Genomic DNA, 19338 nt, shown 5'->3' on the forward strand with positions numbered 1-19338 from the left:
ATTGGCTATGCGACCTGACACACATCACACAACTCCTCTAGACTTCAGTTTTCTCATCTGGAAAGTGAAGGGATTGGCCTAGATGATTCCTAAGGTCTCTTCCAACTCTGACATTCGATGATTCCAAGAGAATTGGTTCTATTTGTTACCAATTCAGTGTCTACCCAACCCCAAAAGTTGGTGAGTACTCCATTTTCTTTCTCTCTGTAATTCCATGGCTTTTGGCTTTCTCCCATCATGGTTCACCAAAGCCTCCCCAACACTTTTAATGCACAAAGCATCAACTAGTGCTAGGGCCCTGAGGGAAATTGAGTCTAGAACCCACTATGACACCCAGCTCCTTCTCTATTATTGAGAAAAGGGAATTATTTTCATCCCCAATCCCTCCTCCCTCTAAAAATTTTTGAACTTTTTCGAAAAATTGGGATTCGAATCTTGGCTAATAATCAAGGAAACAGCCCTTTTCTGGATAGCTGCCATGTCATCAGGAGATTTCTCTTACAACAATATGTCATTAAAATATTCCTGGCCTTATTACAGCCTTCGTGCGGGATAGCACCTGCAGGAGCTCAACCTTAGTTATGGGAGAGTATTTCCCCTTTAAAACTGTGTTACAACAGAAAGACTAGAATAGCTTTCACAATAAAATAAGTATTATTAGCAATGATAAGATAATAATTGGATGCTATCTAAGCCAACATCTTTGTTAAGGACCACTCTTTCCAATCCCATTGCTCTCCCAAGCTCATGTGCTGATAGGGACCTGACCGACCTCTTCCTCATGCTACCTCTAAGCAGGTCAGGATTCCCTTGATGAAACTATGGCAGGAAATATGAGCATTAGGCCTCAGGTAAGACTTCCTGATGGTCAGAGACAGAAACAGGTAAAGATATTTCTGCTCTGAACTAAAGGAAAGATCGTTTTGAATCAGGGCAGGAAGAAGGAACCAATGTCCTTGGAAAGATGGGTTAGACCAGCCTGAGATACCTGCATGCCTCAACCTGCAGGCCTTCAGACTACCCCCTTTCCTCTAAACCACCTCTCTCACCCTGGGTTCTCATCAACTGAACTTCATTTTCCATTACGAATCCTCCAGTGTTCCTCGCCATCCAAAATCAATTTAATCCTGCTTTGCCATTTCTCTGTCCCAAACCCCATTCCAGCCAGGGCTGTGCTCCATTGAGTCCAGAAAATTGGTCTGGCCTGAGGCAGTTAGGAAGAGGAGATTGGAAGGGACCTATAAGTCCCAGGTTCTCTCATTCACATGTTCCCCATCTGTGCCTCAGTTTTCCCTACAAGACCTCCAACAGCTGATTGATAAAAATTGATCTGCAAGGAGTAGTATAGAGGCACAGTCAACAGATTTAGAGCAGGGGACCCAGAAATGCAGTGTGTCTACCCAGCCCTAAAAATTGTTAAGTACCCAGTATGTGTGTAACTTAATCCCCCAAAGGGAACCATAATTTTGTAAGATCATGGAATTTAGAGCCGAAGGGGACCTTAGAGATCATCTAAGTCAATTCCCTCATTTTACAGCTGAAAAGTCAGGTCCAGAAGATGAATTGGCTTTAAGTAGCGGTAGCTAGAATTTGAACCTAGCTCCTCTCATTTTAAATCCACTAAACCTGGGGTACCAAGGGCCCCCAGTGATGCCAGTTTGATGTTATTAGATGAAAGGAGAGTGAGGAGATATGTTTACATGGAGCTGTCTCACCTTTTCCACCAGTCTATGGGGAGTCATTTCAGGATGCAGTGATTATCTGATGGTGGATTAATACACAGAATGGCTTTGCTTTAGTCTAATACTGTCCAGCTCCTCTCCCTGCCCCCAGGGGCCAAAAAGAGTGACTCTGTCCAGACTGAGGGCTGAAAATCTGGACACCTGGGTTCTGCCTTGCCCATTCACATCTTCCCACCCCTCGATGGCCCTGCCACAATAAGGCTAGAGGCTTGGCAGTGCTTGGGGATCCTGGAAGATCCTACATAAAAACAGGACTTTGGGATTATTTACTTGCTTCGCCTGACAAACATCCTTCATCTCTGAGGAGGGTCATACCCCTCCCCTCCTCCCTGATGGCCTCCTTCATGAATATGAAGGGTAACTCCATTCATTCCCCCACACATACTACATACTTCTATTTCTGCCCTTGACACCCCAGGCCAGGAACCCTGAGGAAAGATGAGGGGGCCAATTCCCCAACTTCCCTTACCCCCTAGTGAGATATATGGAAGTCAAAAGCTGCCAATCCCAAGCAACTGCATATTACCCACAGGTTGGCATGCTTTGGGCATGTCACTTTGGGCACACAGTGCAGCTGTACATTTTCCCTGCCCACTAGCATGTATAGACACATATACACATTTTTGTCACATCTAGCCATCCCTGAATATATGTTGTCAACAGAGGGTCTTCCTCACCATTGCTGTTTGTCACAGGTACATGCCAGGACCTCTCTCCTTGCTACATGTGTCACTCATGCCCCCAGAGACAAGCACTCCCGGCTCCCTCATCTTTCACTTTATAACTCTATTACCCCCTTCCACTTGCACACGACTCACATGTGTGAGTGACCAAGCATGTCAGGGCCATGTCACCTTGTATCTGCCAACATGTGTGGCTACCAGTCCTCCCCTAAGCTCCCTTCACCCCGGGATGGCTCCAAAGGTGCATCCCGTCCCCCTCCCCCGACCCAGTCTCTACTCCCTGTTGGGGGGGGGGCGCTCTTCACTGGGGACCGGTCGGGGTGGGGGGGCACTCACAGGGACCGAAGCTTAATCCACATTTTCTTGCTGGGGGCTGATTTGAGCTCCAGGGGCGACGTACAGTCAGGCTCCAGCATCTCCTGGGGACTGCCTGGGGACAGCTCCATGCTCCGCTCAGACGCTGCGGGAAGGAGGGAGGAAGGAATCGAGGAAGGACAGATGGAGAGCCGCTCAGACCCCGGCTCGACTCCCCACCCTGCTAGACCCCTCTCACCCCCAGCCTCCTGCCCGCCTCCCCTCCCTTCTTCCCACCTGCGGCTGGCTAAGGCCAGCCAGGCCGGTGTGTTTGAATCGGGGCCCCAGCTAGGCTGCAGCGCCTCCTCTCCGGCTGCCCAGCTGAGCTCCGGGCTGCTTGTCTGTGTTGTCCCCGCTGCTGCTCTGCTTCAGCCGCCTCCTCTGCCTTTCCTCCTCCCTCCTCCTTCCCCTCCCTGGATCCCCTCCTCCTCCTCCTCTCCCTTCCTCCTCCCTGCTCTCTCCTCCCACCCCTTTGCTGTCTCTCATTCCTCTCTGTCTTTCCTTTCCATCTCTCCTTCGCCTCCCAGTGTTACAATTACAGGAGACGCGGGGAGGGGGGGAGGCAACGGAGGAGGAAAAGGGGGGTGTCACATACACAGCTAATCACAGCCCATAGGGGTGCACTTGAAAGCGGCCGTGCGGGCACACACACTCATTCACACACACAGGCCAGACCACCTGGTGCGTGTTTCAAGGCTCTCAGCCGAGTCTATTTGCGAGCATGTCCTTTTATTTGTTTGTTTGTTTGTTTGTTTGTTTGTTTGTGGGGGGTGGTAGTGGTGGTGTCATGCGCAAAATAGCTTGGCTGGTCATGAGTGTGTAGGAGAGCCCTCTGTTTACATTCCCATTCGAAGGCAGTTTAATCCTGTCCATCTCTGTATGATTCCATGCGTATCTCCACGTGTCTGCCCACATGTGTTCACATATGTGCAGCTGGGTACCCGAGGGGACGGATACGTGTCTTCATCTGGAAGTGTGAGTCTGCATTAGACCACTGGTCTCCCTGGTGGTAGCTTGAGGCTCTGACATCACAGGGATCTAACTCCCCCTATCCCTGAGGGCCTTCATTCCCTCTTTGAAAGAAAAACGCCAGTGCTTGATCCCAGCTGTGACGGGATCTGGCTTTCAGCTCCCTCAACCTTCTCTTCCTAGGCCAGCCTTTCTTTCCATCACTCTGTCATTGTCTCATCTCTTTTTCTCTATCCCTGTCTTTCTCTGCCTCCCTCCCACATTTCCTGTCAGTGACTCTCAAGGTTTTTTTCTTTGTGTACCTTTTTTTCCCTTCATCTCCCAAACTCCCCAAGTCTCTCAGGTGCCCGGTGTCTCTCTTTGTCTCTGTAACTGTCCTTCTATCTATATTCCCTTAGAGTTGAGAAATTACTCCGGCATTTTAAAATCCCTTGGAGTAGACAACTTCACAACCTATCTAGAATCTAACAACCAAAAAGTTTGTGTGATTGAGCTTAGGGTCAGAGACCTCACAGTTTGGTCATATCTCTGCTACTTATCCTTGTGTGACTTTAGCTGTCACTTAATTTCTCTGGGTCTCAGTTTCCTTGTATGTAAAATGAGTTTAGATGAAATGATCTCAAAGTTCCCTTCCATTCTAAATCTATGATCCTGTAATGCAATTGGTCTCTTGCTGTCAGGAATTCCTGACTAATGTTTCACCCCAACTCTCAATGACGATATTCTGCTAATTCACTCTTGTTCTATCCTCGAAGAGATGAGCCAGAGGACCAAAACTGGAAGCACAATACTTGTCCAGGAGCCCCAGGCTTGAGCCTCAATTCAAGTTATAAAGGTTAGAAGAAGGGAGGGGAGGAAGGTCTCCCATTACCACATTGGGAGTGAGGAAGAAGGAGATGCTGAGCAGGGGAGAGTGGCAAGAGGAAAAGGGAAGAAAAGAAGTCTGCCTACCCAGCCAAAAGTCCCAGAATGGATAATGGACTGGGCCAGGGCTCCAGGGAAGATCTAAGTCAAGGTTTGGCCATGAGAGAAACATCAGCAAAATGATCTCCCAGAAGAGAGAAAAAGAGAGGCAGCGTTGGAGCACACCTATAACCTCAGACTCCAGAGTCTTGTAGGAAAAGCCTGGCAAATGTTAGTATCCTCGCTTTGAACAAAAGAAACCGGAACCTAGGAGAGGTCAGGTGACTTATCCAGGGTCACAGGACTAGGAAAATCCCAAAAGGGCAAACGATTTGAAGTCTCTGATTTCATTCTTGTCTGATCCAAATCTGCAAAGTAGAATTGCATGGGGGGCGGGGGGGGGGGGGGGGGCGGGCGGCTATTACTTGCTATTGCAAGAACCCTGGATGGGGCTCAAGATCCAGCTCAGCTATTTACTACCTCACTCTGAGCATGACATTCCACTTTTCTAGCCTCATTTTTCTCATCCATAAAATGGGCCTGAAGGACCTGAAATGCCTTACAGCAATAAGTACTAGGATCCTATGGCTGAAGCAGGCTAACCTAACTAGCTTTGAGAGGATATTCAAAACCAGAGCAGAGGGCTGAGAGAGGCTAAGAGATTTGTTATTGTTCGGCCATTTTTTCAGTTGTGTCTGGCTCTTTCTGACTCCATTTGGGGTTTTCTTAGCAAAGATATGGGAGTGGTTTGTCATTTCCTTCTCCAGCTCATTTTACAGATGAGGAAACTGAGGCAAAGGGGATTAAGTGACTTGCCCAGGGTCACCCAGCTAGTGAATGTCTAAAGATGAATTTGAACTCAGATCTTCCTGACTCCAGGTCCAGCACTCTATTCACTGCAGCACCTAGCTATCCAAGGTCACCCAGCTACTAAATGACAAAGCCAGGGCTCTCCTGCTTCCTCTTCTGACTCAGTTCTTTTTTTTTTTTTTACTGTAACTACAGACTCTATCCCATTAATCACTGGCTCCAGAATCAAACCTTATTCTCTTCTGCTGCAATTGGAGTCCATTTCTGCTTCAATGACCAGTGGACTTATATGTTAAGAAACATGTCCCTGTCCCATTCAGAGGCTCAAAGATTGTTAGTCAGTCCTTTCCTGACCAACACAGCGTCCCTCCCACCTGCCCTACAAAGCAAACATTCTCTCTTCTCCACACCTATTCTGCCCAAGCCCTTGCTTGTTGCTCCCAGTTACCCAAATCTTTAGTATCTTTCCCCTGCTCCATTCTGGATCTAGCCTCTGCTCCCTGGAGACCCTCTGCCTCCCTCCCACTCCCAGCCCTTCCCCAAACGTTCCCACCACGAAGCTTCAGTTCTATAGAGTTTGAAAATGATGTTTTGGCAGCAGGTGACGGATGGATGTGATCTGCCTCCTACAGGAAAGCTATTTAAAGGGGCAGCCTCGGCATCCTCTCCTTCCAGAGTGACAGAAGAGAGGAGCCTGTGCTTCACTCACTCCTCGGCTGCAAATTGAGCTCAGGTTCACTTCTGGCTCTCCAAAACCTACACGCCAGGGCTGCTGCTGCTGCCAGTTACCCAAGCAGGTGGGGGGGGGGGAGGAAGGGGGAGGGAGCAGGCAGGGAGAGAGAGAGAGAGAGAGAGAGAGAGAGAGAGAGAGAGAGAGAGAGAGAGAGAGAGAGAGAGAGAACATGGCAACTCCCAAAGGTGTGGGGGCTAAGAGCTGGGGGGGAGGGAAGGATGATCATTTCCTTTGATGACAAGTACTTAAGAAAAGAAGGAGGTTGAGATGGAAGGAGGTAGGGGGACAACCTTCCTCTATCTGAGTGTGTTCGAACAACGAGCTCAAAATCAAACTTTTGGAGGAAGAAAAGGGAGAGGAGTTAGTTAGAACTCAGAAGTCCAGAAAAGAGAGCTCCAGGAGCAGGGAAGGGTGAGTTGGGAACTGGTGGAACAAACTTGTAGGTCAGACAAACACAGAAACAGAGCAATGATAAGGACAGGAAGAAAGGATCACAGAATAGATTAGAAAGGCACCTGAGAGACCTCCTCATCCAAACTTCTCACATTACAGATGACAGGACTAAAGTCCAGAGGGACTGGCTAGTCGTGTAGTCAGTGGCAGAGCCAGCCTTCAGACTCAGGGCCTCTAACTCCAGATCCAGGCCCTCTTTTCACTGCACCAAAGAGGAATTGTCTCTGCAACACAGCTGACCCTAAAGACTGACCAAGTCAACAAAGCCTAGGCTCTAAGGAGTCCTAGCTTTGACTAGAACGAGGACTTCTACCAAGATATCAAACTCTAGTCCAATTCTAGCAGCTAGGAAGGTTAAAATGATCTCTCTCCCTCCCCCCACCCCCTCCTCTATCTCTGCCTTTCCCCGACACACACACACACACACACACACACACACACACACACACACACACACACTACATCCATGGACACCCAAGAAAGCTAGCCCAAAAGACCAGATCTCTTAGTAATGAGTGTCTTAACTTTTTTTCTGTGTTCTGGACAGTCAGTCTGGTGAAACCTATGGACCCCTTCCCAGAATCATGTTTCAAGTACAGAAAATAAAATACATAGAATTACAAAGGAAATCAGTTATATTGACATAGTTCTCACATTTTTAAGTTCCCAACCCTCAAGTTAAGAATCCCTGGCCCTTAAAGGTTCAAATCTCTGGTATATTTCCACAGCTTCCAGGAGGAAACCCTGAAAAGCAGGCTACCCTCCCCATTGGGCCACAGGCACAGGTTCCCCTGTCCTCTTGAGTCACTCCAGACTGGGCCCTGAGCCGGACAAAAGATGAGAGAGGGAAGCAGTGTTTATGTGAGCTAATCCAGCACCAGCTCCCTAGCTGGCCCCTCTCCATAGGCTGGGGGAAAGGGAGGGAGAAGGTGATTCCATCTCATTGCTGCAAACAAGTTAATGGAGATTTTAATGAAAACGCCAAGATAATGAAAATGCTGAGGCTTAAACCAGCTGCAGATGCTCTGCCAACACTGTCTGTGCCACAGAACACCGGGCTCCTCCTCCTTTGTCTCCCTTTCCAGTCCTTTAGGGAGGTGAGGGTGGAAGGTTTACCAGATGGGTAGTTGATGAAGTCTTCTATGCTTACTAGGAGTCAGAGGGCCTCGAGGTCACGAAAGCCAATTGTTCTGACCACTAGGGAATCCTCTTAAGGGCATTTCATCCTTCCAGCCTCTGATTGACATAGTCATTCATTTAGATGGTACAAGATCATTTCATTTTCTAGACACTGCCCCCCAGAATTTATTACACCCAATGCCACTCCGATGACCCAGTGTGGGGTCCTTGAATCCTGACAGCTGAGCCTTTCCAAGGAAAAAGGCAGCTAATGGGAATACCCTCGGGTTTGGCAGCCAGAAGATCATAGGATCATAGAGCTGGAAGGGACTTGGAAGGACAATGAGTCCACCCCCTCATTTTACATATAAAAAAACTGAGGCACAGAGAGTTTAAGTGATTTGTCCAGGGTCTCACTCTGTGTCTGAAGCAAGATTTGCTAACTCCAAGTCCACCATGCCAGGCTACATCTTGGTTCTAGTAAAAGTCCTGATGTTAATTCAATCTGCAAGCTTGGTCAGCTCCCTTAAATTACTTCCATTGCCTCATGCTCCCATGTGGGAATATCTGGCCCACCTACTTTATAGAATTTATTGTAAGGATCAAATGCAACAATGGGTATGAAGATGCTTTGAAGAATTAGAAGTGTTATGGAATGTCTATATGTGTATGCATACACAAAAAAAAATTGTTTATAGAGACCACTACACTGTACAAAATAGCATTGACTTCAAACCCAGCCTCAGATGCTCACTGATCCTAAGCATGTCACTTAATCTGTTTAACTCAGTTTCCTTGACTATAAAACAGGATTGTTGTAAGAATAAAGTGAGGTAATTGCAAACCTTTAAGCATTATATAAGTACCAGCTGTTACTCCCAACCTCATCTATGGCAAGTTGACTTGTGGTCTCGTCTGACCCACAAAAGAGGCTCCCCTTATTCTTCAGGGAGCAGATAGAGAACAGAGTACCATCTTCAAAATAACCTGGCAGAGTCTTGAAGGCAGCTTTTTGGATCCCTTTGCCCTTCTTTTCTCCAGACAAAATCTCCTCCTTTCCTCATAGTCCTTAGTTTCAGCTCCAATAGGCCTCACTGCCAGGCCTCCCTCTATACTCCCTTCTGTCCTGAAACCTGATTTAGAAGACACATTTGGGCTAATACCCTATGGCTAGAAGACCTATTAGCCCATTCATAAAGCAGGAATCTCTGCAGCTTCTGTTCTGAACAAGAAAGTTCCTATATAATGAACAAAGGTGCCAGGCTAAGGAAGAGTTAACTGAGCCTGCGACCCTTGTGTGAAATGCAAGATGATTTCTGGAAGGCCTTCAATTTAAATATTCTTGTAACTACCACCACCTCAAACATTTTCTCATTTTATTTCCTTTTGCCTACTAAATTCAAGGTCTTCTGCTTTGGATTCAAAATCCTTCCATTCTACCTTTTCCAGCCTTCTCATATGGCTTTCCTCCATGAGCTAAAAAGTCAACAAATTATTGAGTGCTTACTGTGCACTGGCTCCGGTCAAACTGGACATCTCTCTGCTCCCTTAAACTCACTGGTGGTGTCCCACCTCCTCCCCACTTTTTTTCTATAGAACTCTTGCCCACTGTCAAGGCCAAACTCAAATGCTGCCTCCTCTTTGATGATCTTCCTCTGTAACAAAATTCCTCACCTTCCCCTGGCTTTGTTTTACAATTATCTGTATTCTAGTAATGTTTGTGTTTTGTCTCCCCTTACTGTCGTCTGTACTCAAGCCAGCATCCTCATCTTTCCCTTGAAATCCCAGATTCTGCCCCTGGATGGGTGAGCTTTCCATTCACCTCATCTCCTCCCCAACTACACCTCTGCTTTGCCACCACATGCAAAGCACTTGTCACCATGCCCTAATTCCCTTCCCAGCTCCCCTTTCTGTGGTGTTCTCCCTTATTAGAATGTAGGGTTCTTGACAGCAGGGACTGCCTTGCTTAGATGTATATCTCCAGCACTTGCTCAACACCTGACACATAAAGTGTATAATAAATGCTCTATGTATTTATGGTGTGTTGTTTAACCATTTTTCAGTTGTGTTCAACTCTTCCTGACCCCATTTGTGGTTTTCTTAGCAAAGATGCTAAAGTAGTTTGCCATTTCCTTCTCCAGCTCATTTCACAGATAAGGAACCGATTCAAACAGGGTTAAGTGACTTGCCCAGGGTCACACAGCTAGGAAGTATCTGAGGACAGATTTGAACTCAAGTCTTCCTCACTCCAGGCCCAGCGCTCTATCTACTGTGTCACCCAGATGCCCTTTTATTTATGATATGTAAGACCTTAATAGATGTTTGTTGAATGAATAAGGAAGTAATTTAATGAAGGTACAGATTTTTAATGAAGTCCAAAATGGTTTCACTAAAACTCAGTGATTCCCCATTCACCACAGTAATATATTTAGAACCCCAATTAATCCTCTTGTTAATTGTTCTCTTCCCACCACTCTAGATCAGTGGCCTGGACTCTTCCCTAGCAGAAGCTGCAAGGAAATGACAGATGGAGGCAGTTATTTGCTAACAAAGTCCAGTGCTATCTGGAATGCCCCAGGCTCCCTGACAATTGAAACTCCAATTAGTGCAGAAAAGGCTAAAGTTGAAACAATTCAGCTCCCTGAAGGATGCCTGGGCTCAGACTAATGAGAACGGAGACACAGAAAGGGAAATCCCTGCCCAAGGCTCCCCCCACCCCAGGGAGGAGGGTGAATTATCTGGTGACCAGAAAGGAAAGAGTTTTGCCCTAGGGCAGTACGGAGACCTGGGGGTCTCAGTCCTTCTGTACCTTTGAGGTACAAGGTGGTTAGGGGCCATAGGCCCCTCTCTGAGCTGCTATGGTTTTAAAGAAGTAAAGAGGAGATTAAGGGCACAAAAAAAGCAACATTTTCCCATCTATTATAGACAACTGAGTTGGCAGAGGAGAGGTCCTCTTTGCCCTTGGCCCTGCCACTATGACCTTCCCAAGGTCTTTTTTTTCTCTCTGGCTCTCCGTTTCCTCATCTGTAAAATGAGATTGGACCAGATGACTCCCTAAGGTCCCTTCTACCAACTCTAAATCTAAGATCGTGGGCTTCAGTAGAAAATTAAAGGACCAGCCCCGTTGTGGCTGCCCAGGGAAGCTGCTTGAGGGACTCAATGACCCCTGCAGGGGTCTCGCAGCCCGAAGGTCCAATGGGTCACCAGACAGAGGAGGCATTGGAGCTGGGGGTGGGACAGTCACCTGTGCAGGGTCCCCGGTGGGAGGCTACTGGTCTTCAGTTACTAGGCTTGTGGGAGCAGGCTGTTTGCTGAACAGATTTGTGAGAGGAAGAGAGGAGATAATTGCCCTAATGAATGTGCGGGAGACAATGGAAGCTCCAGAGGGAGGATTATAAAATCATTATGGTTTATATGATGATTGATCACCTCTGTTGGACTAGCATCATACTGGAATAGCCATAAACAGTGGGGATGAAGGGTGGACGGACCAGACACCAGTCAAGCCCCAAGCTCTCTCCAGAAGAAAGAGAAGCTCATTTGTCTATGGGTTTGCACTTCATCTGTATATCACACATGTAAATTTCACAAAGGGGAACCCCCGGACCCTAAGTTTTCCCGTTACCCTCCCCTTTTGCTCTGAGATCACCCCTCACCCATCAGCCCACACTGACCCTCCCTCTTCCCTGTTCCTTTCTCTCCCACCAGTCCCTTCTGTTTCTGCAGCCTGGCCCAGAGTGGAAGTAAGGCTTGTTTGGCCTCCAGCATGCCAGTCTCCATTACACCACAGGAGGGGGAGAGGTCCAGCAGTCCCCTCAGTGGGCATTGGCAGACATTCTGCTCAGATAGAAGGTACGGGAAACCTCTCTGTAAGCATTTCGGAGCAGAACATAGGGGAAGCAGGACTCCAGCATGTCCAGGGTAAGGAAAGAGGACTCTTCCACCACCTGAAAGGTACCAGAGAAGAGAAGGGAGCCTGAAGACCAGAAGGCACAGCTCTGGGACCCTCTGCCCCACACACATCTTCTTCACATGCATAACACGTAGCTATCTTAACTGATTCTCATGTGGCATGAAATTAGTCCTTTACCATGGCGGTCAAGCTCCATTTTATTAAGGTTCATAAAGTGCAGTTCACAGAACTTATCACAAAACCCCTCAATGCAGTCTGACTAGGGCAGAACAGCACCAGCGGTACTATCACCCCCTTCTCCTTTCAGACAGGTCTGACCATGTGACTCCCCTACCCTAGAAGCTTCTATAGCTCCCTACTGTCTCTAGGATAAAATTCTAATTCCTTTATCTCATTTTAAGCCCTTCACAACCTGTCTTCAACCCATCCTTCCAGGTTGGTCACACATCACCCTGTGATTCACTGGTTTCTAGATAATCAGGCCTTCTTCCTGTTCCTTATTTACCACAGTCCATTTCCTAACTCAGTGACAAGCTTCCAGTTGGCTTCAAAATCAAGAGGATCTGGGTTCAAGTCGTGCCTCATATAGACTCTAAATCACTTAATTCTCTAAGACTACAGAGAAAGTGCTGCTCTGTATTGGCAAAGTAAGTTACCCCACCTGGGCATTCTCTACCAATGAAATCATAATCCCAATCCCTATCCTCCTATTATGTATTATACATCTCTGTGAACACTTCCTTCCCCACCTCTCACCCGAATTGAGTATAAGCTTCATGAAGGCAAGGGACTATTTGGGCGCCTTTCCTAGTGCACATTAGCAGAAGCTTAAATATTTGTCAGATAGAATTGAATTGAAGACAGAAACAGGAACTATGTCCCTAGTTCTAGGTTCAGAGCTGACCAGGTAATGTGATGTCTCTCTGTTCTCTACCATTCTCCACCTGTGCTAGATGTGGAAACCAGAAGAGAAGGGACTGAGCAACCTAAGCAATATTGTAGGTTCTCAGTCCATGAGCCCCAAAAGCCTCTAAGCCCAGTGGGAGGGGTAGATGAGGGTCTCACAGGATATGTAGTGCTTTGCAAAAGTGCTTGGGGGTGGGGGCTGGGTAGAGAAATGAGACAAAAACAAAGAAAGGAGAGAGAGGGTTATCAGAAGGAGAGGGAGAGAGATGGGGGGGAGGATGAGGTGGGGGAGAATGAGAGAGAGAGACAGAGAAAGGAGAGAAAGAAACAGAGAGAGAAAAAGGAGAAAGAGAAGAAAGGGAGGGAGGGAGAGAGGGAGAGGGAAAGGGAGAGGGAGAGGGAGAGGGAGAGAGAGAGAGAGAGAGAGAGAGAGAGAGAGAGAGAGAGAGAGAGAGAGAGAGAGAGGGAGAGAGGGAGGGAGGAGGAAAGAGAGAGAGAGAGAGAGGGAGGGAGAGGGAGGGAGAGAGAGAGAAGAGGGGGAAATGAGAGACAAAAAGAGAGAAAGGAGGAAGGGGAGAATGAGACAAAGACACAGAGAGAGAGAAAGGAGAGGGACGGAGGGGGAGGGAGAGGGGGAGAGGGAGAGAGATAGACAGAGAGAGAGAGAGGGAGGGAGGGAGAGAGGAAGAGGGGGAGGAAGAGAGGGAGAGAGAGAGAAAGGGAGAGAGAGGGGGAGGGAAAGAGAGGGGGAGGGAGAGAGGGAAGAAGAGAGAGAGGGAAGGAGAGAGAGGGAAGGAGAGAGAGGGAAGGAGAGAGAGGGAAGGAGAGAGAGGGAGGGAGAGAGAGAGAAGAAATCCTCCAAAACACCCCAGGCCCTTCCTATTGGGCCCTATCTCCTCCCTCTTTCAATGTGGAGTTTGGGGAGCCATGAGGATACTGCATGGAAGAAAGGGGCATGATTAATTAGTCTAATTAAAATCTGGCATTCTGAGATAGGCCCCATAGCTAAGTTAAGTAGCACTATAGATCAAGAAGCCCAAGGAGGCTTGGGTGGGTGTGGGTGAAGCTAGTCTGGTAGGAAGGGATGGAATTGACAGCACTGATCCGGACATATCTCCTCTCTCAAGAAATCAGGGGTTTCTTCAGCTTTGTGTTTGTAATGAACCCTTTTGGCAATCTGGCAAAGCCTAAAGATCCCTTTTCCAAATAACATTTTTTTAGAATTCATAAATAAAGGAAACATTAAATTTCAATGAGAGGTTGGTGAAATTAAAATCGTAATTTTTTCCTCAACCCTGTTATCTATCCATGGATTCCTTGTGGGTTTAGAACCTCTGCTCTAGAGGGAATCCCTTGATTCAGTCCCTGGCTTGTAGGAGTAAATGGCATCCCTATCAGCCTCTACCTTATCAAGAAGGGAGGAGAGGAAGGGAATGAGCATTTATATAGTACATACTGTGACCAGGCACTGTGCTGGGGCTATTATTATCCCCATTTTACAGTTGAGGAAAATGAGGCAAACAGAAGTTAAGTAACTTGTCTAGGGTCATACAGCTAATAATGTCGGAGGCTGGAATTGAACTCAGGCCTTCCTGGCTGCAGGACCAGGGCTCTACCCACTGCACCACCTAGCTGAACCTAGGCTACTGCGAACCTAGGAGGGGTTCTGAGAGAAGAGATCCCCCTCTTTCCATTAGTCAGGGACTGGGTAGCTAGGTGGTGCAGTGAATAGAGCACCGGCCCTGGAGTCAGGAGGACCTGAGTTCAAATCCAGCCTCAGACACTTCACACTTACTAGCTGTGTGACCTTGGGCAAGTCACTTAACCCCAACTGCCCTGTCTTCCCCCCTCCATTAGTCAGGGACCATCTTGCCCTCTAGTATCAGCACCATCACGTGGTCCTACAGCACTAATGGACCCGCGGTATTGGGGTGGGAGGATGAGGGGCTGATGGTGGGAGAAGGGGGTCATCTCTCCTATTTAAGAAACATCAAGAGGGAAAGAAATTTCATGATGCCTATCCTAGCATGGGTGTGTTGTTTCTCTAAAGTTCTTTCTAATGCCAAAAATTCCCTGATTCTTGCACAAACACCCTCCTATCCCCCACAGGCAGGGGCAAGGTTATGGGCTACAAAACTGAATCAACAGGGGGGTTTAGTTTTGATTGTAGGAAGAATTTCCCGATTGGCAAGACAAGGATGGAAGCTGGGCCAGTATCTTCCTAGGAAACTTCCAATCTACCTGGGGTAGAAGGAGGGGACTGACCTTCCTGGGGGCACCAAGAGTCTCCAAAGGGTCCTGCCAACTTGGCACTTCTTATACTTTGACCTCCCTTATTATTTCTGTTAATCACAATAACAACTCATTTCCACAGGGGTTTACTGTTATTTTGTTTGCTTAATTTTTGTTGGAGGTAATCAGGGCTAAGCGACTTGCCTGGGGTCACACAGCTAGTAAGTATCTGAGGCTGGATTTTGACCTCAGGTCTTCCTGACTCCAGGCCCTGAGCTCTATCCACTTTGCCACCTAGCTGCCCTAATTTACCAATAGAGCTAAGAGTAAAGAACCAGGCAGGAGTATCCTTGATTAGGGCAGGGTGAAACACCCAGGGAAACAAGAGGATCCAGTCAGCAAGGAGACCAGGAGTACCTCTCATCCCTCCCTTCAGGAAAACATCATCAAACTTCTCTAGCTGACCATTGCCTAAATGTTGGACTTTAAATTCCTAAATGGGTCTAGGGAGTTCCCTTTGTACTATAGATAGCCTAGCCAAAAAACAAAACAAACAAATTGTGTATACTTAGAGTCTTCAGTAAATTTGGAGGTGGAGTGATTATAACAGGGATGCAAAGTCCTTCACCCCATTATTTGCTATCTCTGTGACTTGGACCTGTCCTCCAACCTCTCTCTCCAAGTTTCCTATTTGTAAAGGGGAAGTTGCATCAGACAATCTCTAAGGTCGTTACAACTTGAAACTTATGGATTCTATACCTATCCCTGCCAACCCACCAACCCAAGTCAACCGGCTACTCACCAAGCGCATAAGCAAAGAAATAGATTCACGATTCTTGGACTTTAGTTTATCCATCTCCTGTCCCAGCTGGAGAAGACTGACAGAGGCCACCTGTGGTAAGCAGAGAGTTGGGGGAAAGAGGAGGAAGACTATTCAGAGGCAGTAGAAAGAACACAGAAACTCAGAGCCAGAAGATAGAAATTCAAATTCTGGTGTGGCCTTGGACAAACAACATAACCTCTCTGTTACAGAGAGTGAAGATAACGTCTTGTATGACCTATCTCATAGATTTTAAATCACCTTATAAGATAAGTAAATTAAAGGTATTATTGAGAATAAGAGAGGACAGGGCCAGGCATCCCAGATGGAATTAAGGGAAGGAAGAGCCAGGAGGAACTTCTTGAAAACTCATGATAGAGGGGCAGGTTAGACACCCCCCAGACTAGAGATAAACACGCCATTGAAAGAGTTTGGGTCTTCCTGCTAATTTAGCTTCAGCTACCAAGGTAAGTGCCCCCTAAAGGGAGCTGAGAATGAGAATATATCATATAGGCTAGTTACAGGGGTGGGGAATCTGCAGCCTCGAGGCCATATGTGGCCCTCCAGGTCCTCAAGTGTGGCCCTTTGACTGAATCCCACACTTGAGGACCTAAAGGGCCACGTGTGGCCTCGAGGCTGCAGATTCCCCACCCCTGGGCTAGTGGCTACCAGTCCTATGACGCCCCACCCTCTATTGCTAAGACATCTAGGTTGCTGCCGAGCCAACCATGAGGAGACGGAGATGAGTACCTAGTCTGCTTAGCCTTGTTATTCCCCTCCTGTCATTTCCTTAATAGATGTTATTCCTGTTAACATCCAGGCTCCAGAAATGGAGAGACACATGATGGACTGAATCTCAAGCTAAGGGTTACGGTGACCTGGATTTGCCTAATTAAAGGAGTGAAGTAAGAGAAGCAGGAAAGAGCAGCCCAGGGAAGATAGTAATGTAAATAATGGTAGTGGCTCCTGTTTCTATAGCATCCTAAAGGTTTGCCGGTGGTTTTGCTCACAACAACCCTATGGCTGGCAACAACAAATACTACTATCTCCATTTCACATACTAGTGAACTATGAGATTAAAGGCCTTGCCCGTGACTTAATAAATGATGACTGAATTAAACTGAATGATCACGGCTAGTGTCAGATTCGAGGTGAAGACCCTCCTGCCCTACCCTGGTGACCTGTCTCGAATCCCTAGGAGTCCAAGGCAATACCCCACCCCCCAACTCTACCCTCAGGTTACAGGGAAAGATATTTCTGGATGTCACTTAACCTCTGTATGCCTTAGTTCCCTTATCTTCCAAACAGCAAAAATAATACTTTCTGTACCTCTGTTCCAGGACTGTTTGAGGAAGGTGCTTTGTAAACTTTAAAGCACTTTATAATAATAATTAATAATGACAACATATAAACACTTTTTATATTTATCGCCTCATTTGCTCCTCCTAACAACCCAGTGAGATAGGTGTTGTTGTTAAGAAACTGAGGCTGACAGAGATTGAGTTACTTACTCAGGGTCATACGGCCACTAAGCGTATGAGGCAGGCCTAGAGCTCAGATCGTCCTGACTCCAAGTCCTAAACTCTCTACCCACTAATGTCCATTGCCATGTGAATTATTTCCGCTTCACATTTCCTAGGCAGAATGTATGCTCCTTAAAGGTAAGGACTCTGTCATTTTACCTCTTTTTATCTCCATCCCTAGCAAAGTGTTTGCACACAGTAGGCAATTGATAAGTGTTTTTGGAATGACCTTTGAATGGAGCAATCTACTACTCCCTGATGCCCCTAACCCCTGACATACTTGCACAGGAAATATTCCTTAGCCCTGGAAGACTAGCATGATGGCTGAGGACTCTCCCCTATCATGTAAAAGTGCCTCAGACACTTCAGGCTCTCCAGCCCAGACAGGCTGCCTCTCAAAGTACTGAGCATCACATCCCTGGAAGTATCCAAGCAGAAGATGAACAACCATTTCTAAGGCCTGATGTAAAAAGGATTGCTGTCATGGAGAGAATGTAGAACAAGATAACCTCAGAGGTCACTTTCAACGCTCAGATTCGGTGAATCCCCGTAGACTGTAAACAGACCTGTTCTGTGTTACATCAAAGGCAAAACTAGGCCTGAAAGGTGGGAGTTACAAGGGGACACAATTTGGCTCCTTTTAAGGAAGAACATTCTAGTAATTAAAGTTGTTTTTTTTTTAATTGAATGGGCTGCTTTTTGAGGTAGTGAGCTGCCCATCACTGGAAGTATTTGAGCAGAAGCTAGATAAGATCTGTCAGAAATGTTCGGGGGGCAGGGGTCCTACAAGGAAGATTGCACTCTAAGGTCCCTTCTGAATCTTAACAGTTCAAGATTCTAAACCAAATCAATTCTAGGAGCAGCATGAAGCAGTAGAGAAAACATTAGGCTTAGAGTCTAGCTACAGGATCCAGTTTCTCTCTTGGAGCCTCAGTTATACCACCTCATCAATGGGGTTGATAATAATACTTAAACTGCTTCCTTTTGTTGTGAAAAAACAAACACTACAATTATTGCACACCCAGATATTATTCTGTCCCCTCCTGTCCCCGCCTCCCCGCAAGGAGTTGAACAAAAAGAGTGTAGTGGGGCTGGGAGCCTGGGGGGCCAAGTTTCTGCCCCCCCCCCCCACTCCTCAGACCTACTCACCACCAGGAACTCCTTGAGGTGAGTCTCGATGTTCTTGTTGTGAAGAGTAAACAGGGCTGCGGACACCTGGATGATGGCTTTGGTCAGGCAGTGAACGTTGTTGTGGTAGCCTGCGTTGTCAGGGAGGGAGGAATGACAGGGCCAGAGGACAGTCAGACGCTCACACAAGGACCTGCCCAGTAACTCTCCTCTTATTCCCCTTCCCTCCCTCTCCCCCAGACGCTCAGCCCAGCCTGGAGCAGGTGGGGATGGGAGAAGGGTTAAGTTTTCTGAATGTTTAACATGCCCTGAATTTCACAAGCTTCTCTTCTTTAGGTAGGTTAGAACAGGGCCTCCTCCCCGAGTCATCTCCTTGACCAGCCTTTCCAGTTGGCCCCACCCCACCACCCCAACCCAGCCCTCTCCTCTCTTACCATCCTTCTCTATGCTGTAGAAAGAAGAGGGGTCTGTGGCAAGGAGAGGGATTGAAACCGCAAGGAAGATCAGGAGCAAGCAGGCTACCTTGTACTCCTCCTCAGGAGACGAAGTGTCTAACAGAAACATCAGGGGAGGGAGGAGAAAAAATCATTGTGGTCTAGTGGACAGACCACTGGTTTTGGAATCAAGAGATAAAGGTTCAGATCTCAACACTGTTACTCAACTGTCTGTGTGACCTTGGCTAAGTCATTTCACTTCCAAGAGGTTTCCTCATCTGTAAAGTGGAGATAATACCGGTACTGCCTACTTCATAGGATTATAGCAAAGGTCTGAATTGAGGGACAGGGTTACAGAACGGAAAGGAAGGAGAATTGGGTGTGGGTAGTGGGAGAGAGAAGGAAGGGCTGGCTAAGACTGTGGAATGTGAGTGGGTCTGGGGACACAACTGAGGTTATCAGGTGCAGGTCCACTCTGCATGTGTGTTTTCACAGAGTGTGCTAAATATAGAAAATGCATGAAGAAATGTAAGAAATAAAGCAGAATAATAGCAATACAGCTCAGTCTGTGGGTGGGTGGGTGGGAGAGTGGTTACTTAAGTGAATGTGTCTGAGT

General features: G+C 47.2%; 2 protein-coding genes across 3 annotated transcripts in view; both read right to left on the minus strand.

The window, feature by feature from the left end:
• The window catches only part of PDE1B (phosphodiesterase 1B), a 35583-nt gene extending 32394 nt beyond the window's left edge, over positions 1-3189 (minus strand). The window contains exons 1-2 of the mRNA XM_036759960.1: positions 3017-3189; positions 2762-2885 (exon numbers count right to left, since the gene is read on the minus strand). Of these exons, the coding sequence (XP_036615855.1) occupies positions 2762-2871 (110 nt within the window). The 5' untranslated portion in view covers positions 2872-2885; positions 3017-3189. The remainder of the gene's footprint in view (positions 1-2761; positions 2886-3016) is intronic.
• Positions 3190-10116: 6927 nt separating this feature from the next.
• NCKAP1L (NCK associated protein 1 like) overlaps positions 10117-19338 on the minus strand; it is a 57031-nt gene continuing 47809 nt past the window's right edge. For both annotated transcript variants that reach the window (XM_036761071.1, XM_036761070.1), the window contains exons 28-31: positions 18723-18839; positions 18310-18419; positions 15620-15709; positions 10117-11713 (exon numbers count right to left, since the gene is read on the minus strand). In XM_036761071.1, the coding sequence (XP_036616966.1) occupies positions 11582-11713; positions 15620-15709; positions 18310-18419; positions 18723-18839 (449 nt within the window). In that variant the 3' untranslated portion in view covers positions 10117-11581. The remainder of the gene's footprint in view (positions 11714-15619; positions 15710-18309; positions 18420-18722; positions 18840-19338) is intronic.

This window comes from Trichosurus vulpecula, chromosome 5 (genome assembly GCF_011100635.1).
Source record: "Trichosurus vulpecula isolate mTriVul1 chromosome 5, mTriVul1.pri, whole genome shotgun sequence".
Lineage (NCBI taxonomy): Eukaryota > Metazoa > Chordata > Mammalia > Diprotodontia > Phalangeridae > Trichosurus > Trichosurus vulpecula.